The sequence below is a fragment of the Adiantum capillus-veneris genome, chromosome 16 (genome assembly GCF_014529385.1).
Source record: "Adiantum capillus-veneris isolate H3 chromosome 16, ASM1452938v2, whole genome shotgun sequence".
NCBI classification, from domain to species: Eukaryota; Viridiplantae; Streptophyta; class Polypodiopsida; order Polypodiales; family Pteridaceae; genus Adiantum; species Adiantum capillus-veneris.
In genome coordinates this window covers 98,716,395-98,721,906 of record NC_140946.1, presented here as the reverse complement: position 1 = coordinate 98,721,906, position 5,512 = coordinate 98,716,395, and the positions used below count along the sequence as shown (strand labels likewise).

The window sequence follows — 5,512 nt, the reverse complement described above, 5'->3', positions numbered from 1 at the left end:
TTACATGGTCGGGCAAGGGCCACGTACCATCGAGCAAGAGCCAGGTGTAGTTATCACCATGGCCACCTAATTGGTGCACCACGTGTTGGGAACGACCAAGAGCAACCAACTAGGAACCTCCTCTTGGGGTGACCACCCCAGGAGGAGGTGACTCACCGCGGGAGGAGGATGCACTTGAGTGTCCAAGGGCAAGAGCCCTAGCAACGTGAACATCGGGTGAGCACAAGTGTCCCTCTAGAGTGTGACTGAACAGAGGATTTGAACCCACAACCCATAGGTTGAGAGGCCAAAGCCTTATCGTTCAATGTACCTTTCATAGCCGATATTTGATCATGAATAACCTTAACCTTCATAAGAAAAGACTGCATGGATTGCAATTGAAAACTTGATGGCAAATAACTGTCCAATAAGGGTGACTACTCGCATCGTAGAATCCCGATCAAACATTCCAACGAGATTGAACCACATATCATTCGTAGTTATCAAAGTCTATATGGCTGAAGAAATTTCATTTGTAAGAGATTCTAGAATGGCCAACATTTATTGCCATTTCATATTGAAAATGACCCGTGTCAAAATAGGGTTTTATCTCCTCAAATAAGTGTGGGCTGTCTATGGAAGTGCTAAAGAATGTGTTTGTATATGAAGAACTGAGTTCAAGTTTTCAGCCAGGCTACATAGTGTTGTAGCTATGCACTCGGAGGCAAGCTTACAAGGAATAGTGGATCACTTCTTTTGTGCTGATTTTGCAAGCATGTGTGAGTGGAGCTTTCATGGTTGACCTTAAGGTTTTCTTCATTGTATCTCTCTTTAATAAATTGGAGTGTGTTGTTATTGGAGTCTCAAACTCTCATAGTCAAAGGCGTAGTGCCTTCTTGGTCGTATTGTGCACTTCTTGACAGTGAGCACTCACATGCATGCACATACATACACTCTTATCACAATTTAATGACAATGTTGCATCAACAAAAGTTTGGTTACAAAACAAAATGATAGAAATATTCACAAACTTGACAATTACTAATTTGCATATGATCACATTCCCACTGAAATTGAAGATTAAAATTCATCCAAGCTTAAGGCTACTAATAAGGTCAAAAGCCTCGTTAGGTTGCTAAAGAAAACCATGAGTTCCAACATTTGTGCCAAACAGCTCTTCTCCATGACTCAATTAGAAGAGGCAATTCTCCATCACAAATAGAATAATTTTAACCTTTCACTCTTAAGTTTTCTGACTATTTGGAAAAGCATTGAAGTCAAAGGTTTTGTACATGTGTGTGTAAGCCCAGATTCACCTTCAAAGGAAAGTGCAAGGTAAGGACTTTGCATTTTGTCTTGGAGGAACATCCAAAGTCACACTTCAAACTTCCACAGGGAAGACTAACAATGGCAATCCATGGTCGCCAATATGTAAGAGCATCCTGCTCTACAATCTTCTTCTTTCTTCCCCTTCACATTTTTCAAGCTGGGCAATCGCAACGATGGACCCACAGCAAGCAATGCTCCCCTCGTTCCAGCTGAAACAAAAGTAAGTTTTCTGAGGTCTCAAAGCAGCACGAGTCTCCTTGTGCAGATGGCTGACACAAATCAGCTGAAACCAGCTTTGTCCTCCAATATGCCTGCTTCGTGAGGTACAAGCATGCATTCAAGCCAATACTACAAATGGAAGCGGAACAAAAAAAAGGTACTAACAACAATAGAGTAACATGCAGTGGGAAGAATTACCCGTTAGTCGCGTTGGGTCTGCTGCTCAGCTAAAAGTTCTGAAAGCATGTTGTGGCACCTATTTGGACTACCCACAAATATTTCCATGAAAAAAATAAGGGCACCTATGAGAGAGTTGTGAAGTCAACCCCCCTCCCTCTCTCTGTCACACACACACACACACACACACACACAAAACAAAAGAAGAGGAGGTGCCCACATTTGCATAGCAAGCCCCAACCACACACCAGAGATGCCTCTTTGACAATCCCCAAGAAAGAAAACTGACTTTCTAATCTAGAAACATTACATAAACCTGGTGCCAAGTTTTGTTCAAAGCTCCAAGATCACTCAAGTCACTTGATTACAAGCTGATTAAGAGTCGTAACATCTTTCATAGAACCAGTGTATACAGGCCTCCAAAAGCGAATAGCACGGAAACAATTGCAGTCGTCAAATTTATTGTAACGTTTATCTGTGAGCAGCGGAATAAACATCACAGCTACATGATGTAGTAGGCTTCCATGCTACCTCCATGAATTGAGGAAAAACCCAAACTCGTCTATAAGGGAACGGGTTAGATAAAGGCTACCTCCATGAATCCAGAAAAAGCCCAAACTCGCCTATAAGGGAACGGGTTAGATAAAGGCTCGTCATAGATGTCCAACAAACAAAGAAATACCTAAAGCAATTTTGGAACCTAAAGCAATTTTGGAAAATACCCAAATTTGCCTAGAGGAAAAGTGCAACGTATGGAATAATACAAGACTATAACAATTCCCTCCAACATGTATAATATTGACTAGATGCTCCAACATTCCCAATACCCAACCCTTTGACACACAAACCCAAGCATATATTCCTACAGAGGTCTGCGTACTAAGTTTTTGTCCTGGCGGTAAAATACAGGGCAGACTCAGCCCTAAAGAGACCTAGCAATAAGTGGATAGGGCATACACATCACTAGATAGAAAGAGCTCACAATTATCGACTCATCAAAACCCGAATGAAAACTTCAAAAAAGGTTCCATGCATGTTTGTAACCATCATAAATTATGCAAAAGTTCGCTATTTAAATAAGCTCCAACAGGGTTGTTGCATAGATGGACACAAACATCAAAAATTGCACATTGGAGGCTGAGTGAGAGTTACGAAATAAAGAGAGATAAAAAGTGTACAAGGACTCTCTTAAAGGCTCAGGGGCCTCTACAAAATAACGCCCGCCTCTGCACAAACTCCTTGCTCAGAAAATAGGCTCCCACTCAAGTAATAACAAAGAAATTGATGTATGGGGACATCCATGCTGACTACTACAAACGAAACATTAACATTCTCAAATCTGTTTTAAAAAATACGCGACCGAATGCAGCGTCAACGTAATGGACGTACTTCCCAATGACTTACGTACACATTTAAAAGATAAGGGTAAATCTTACAAGCCAGATCTCTGGAATCTAAAGTTAGAAGGAGGAGGGTTTCAAAGCTCTTGCAAAAAGCCAAAACAAATATAATTCATATCGACACTACCTTCATGTGTGATTAGTGGAGCTTGACCTTGAAGAAGACCCTCGGCGATGCCTTCTGCGCCTCTTCCGAGCTAACTTGGCAAACTCCAACTTCATTGTAGTCATAATTTCAAGCTTGGCCAACTCAACCCTGGCATAGACTTCAGAAAACCCTGTGATTGCATCTGCTAAAGCTTGTACAGAGCTATCAGATTCTGTTTCACGAGTTCTAGCACGACTCTTGCTTGAAGCCCCGGGCCAGGGAGGTGGAGGTCGCCTACCCTGTCCAGAAGAAATATCAGGTGATTGGTGTGCTCCTGTGGGTCTATTAAATTTCGAGGGTCGTTGATAAGGATCAATATCCGAGCCCTCTTCAGAAGAAGCATACCTGTCCTCTGCTTTCCCTTTGCCATTCTCTGGAAAACCCATATAAAATGGCAAGTGATTTCGCCGTGGTTCACACCCCTCTGGAGAACCAGAATATCCTTGCTTGTTTTCATGCTCATCATCACCATAATCTTTGATCTCAAGGCCAGCATACAGTGAAGCTCTCTGCAATCTATCAATTGGCTTGAACCCTCTAGTCTGCCTTAATGCGGAACCCATCATGTCATCTAACTTGTCAAAAAATGGCCATGTAACCTCCTCCCCATTGACAGCTTTGCGCTTCTCCGCCTTGTATCTTCGTTTCAGACTATCCACCTTGTCCCTACATTGCTTAGCATTTCTAAGGGTTTTAAGCCCTTCACATTCAGTGTTAACCTTGTTCATTACTTCTTCCCAGTCCTTGCTTCGTAGGCAGCCCCGTCCAGCAAAGAATTTTTGTACATAGATGTCCAGCAAGACCGCAACGGCCTTGTGTGGCCACTCAGATGAGACAGTGCTCTTGGGAGCTTTTTTGACATCCTCGTCACTGCACGTAGGGAGCAATTGAAGAGGTGCGGCTTCTTTGATTGGATCCATGATCTCTCTCTCTCTCTCTCTCTCTCTCTCTCTCTCTCTCTCTCTCTCTCTCTCTCTCTCTCTCTCTCCTAATAATACATTATGCCAGTTTTCCTCAGTGATCTTGGGTTACCCATTCGAGGGTGACAAGGCGTGATCTTTCTGCGCCGATTTCAGCTTAGATGGGCCTTCCAGCTTCCATCATCTGCAGCAAAGAAATGAAAAGACTATCCAATGAGAGGACAGGGTTGCTGGGAGAGGAGGACCCAACACGAATTTTCGGTGGGACAAGAAAGACAAAAAATCTCTGTGCAGAAGTTAACCCTAGATCCAATGAAAGACGCGCTCAAAAAAAAAAACTGGGGCAATGGGGCATGATCGTGGTAAGCAGAGACGTGTATGCGGAATATTTAGTACCTTTAAGGGGTAAGGATCCATCGCCAGCTTCGAAGCAGGGTTGCCATTTCCTGTTGTAACATGTGCGCGTAGGTCTGTTGTTGATGGGGTGTCGCACTTTAATCCAACAGTCTCACACAGCTGGAGGCTCCGTCCAACCTACCGGCCGGCACAAACCTCCATTTGTACGTGGACGGGTAAATGCCAATGAAACTCTTCACAATACCCCAACATTCACTCTACAACATTCACTGTATAACCCGCCCAGAGGGTAGCCTCGCCTCAAGACTAAAGAGCACGGGCCTTGAATGAAGACCTCGTCATGGGATCCACGGAGGAGAAGTGAACGCACAAAAGCAGAGGCGCACGACGCCGTTGGATTTCTAAAAAATAAACTCGAACATCTACAGAGTAAACACGGACAAACATAAGTATATGTGGACACGCCTCCATTTCACTAAACTGCATATACACGCTTGGTTAGAGCACGGGGCTTCCACAGCACCCACTTGAGATCGAGTCTGGGTCCAGGCACTCGCCGCCAAAAAATTTGTCGACGTTCGATCTCCTCGAGATGCTTGCCCTCAATCCTCTGTCCTCGATCCCATGGATGGGGGTTCATTTAAGACCCCGTGCCATTTAGTCATGAGGGTAGCCTCGCCTCTATCTCACAGGGGCATGGAGGAGATGGGATCTAGGGTGGGATGATTGAGCACTGTAGATCTCAGGCAAAGTAATCGAGTTTACTTGGTACCCGAGTTTACGCCCCCTTGCCCCCCCCTCCCACTTTGGAGGATCGAAACCACAACTTGTGGGATGAAAGCCATGCGCTTTAACCACATTGCATGCACACACCGCTTGTAAAATGTACACATCTCTCTCGAATTTTGACAAATAAATGTACTGTGTAATGGAAATGGCCTATGAACTTTGAGAGTAGCGGAATTAGGAAATTAGATAAAGCA

General features: G+C 43.9%; 1 protein-coding gene across 6 annotated transcripts; it reads right to left on the bottom strand.

Moving 5' to 3' along the window:
- Positions 1–1,089: 1,089 nt before the first annotated feature.
- On the bottom strand, positions 1,090–4,740 carry LOC147439529 (uncharacterized). 6 transcript variants are annotated; one of them, XR_015184608.1, is made up of 4 exons: positions 4,569–4,737; positions 3,232–4,356; positions 1,726–1,792; positions 1,090–1,619 (listed from the first exon to the last, which is right to left on the bottom strand). XR_015184608.1 is itself a non-coding variant. In XM_086485346.1 (4 exons), exons 2-4 carry the CDS (start codon positions 4,286–4,288, stop codon positions 3,234–3,236), a joined length of 828 nt encoding a protein of 275 aa, XP_086341472.1. In that variant the 5' UTR covers positions 4,289–4,356; positions 4,569–4,740; the 3' UTR covers positions 3,013–3,233. The 6 variants fall into 6 exon arrangements, 2 of the variants coding, with proteins under 2 accessions (XP_086341471.1, XP_086341472.1); XR_015184605.1 differs by having other exon boundaries at positions 1,090–1,517; XR_015184607.1 differs by having other exon boundaries at positions 1,726–1,783.
- Positions 4,741–5,512: the final 772 nt, after the last annotated feature.

Excerpts from the sequence above, each read along its gene's own strand:
- LOC147439529 (XM_086485345.1), bottom strand. The coding sequence starts at position 4,172 with ATGGATCCAATCAAAGAAGCCGCACCTCTTCAATTGCTCCCTACGTGC.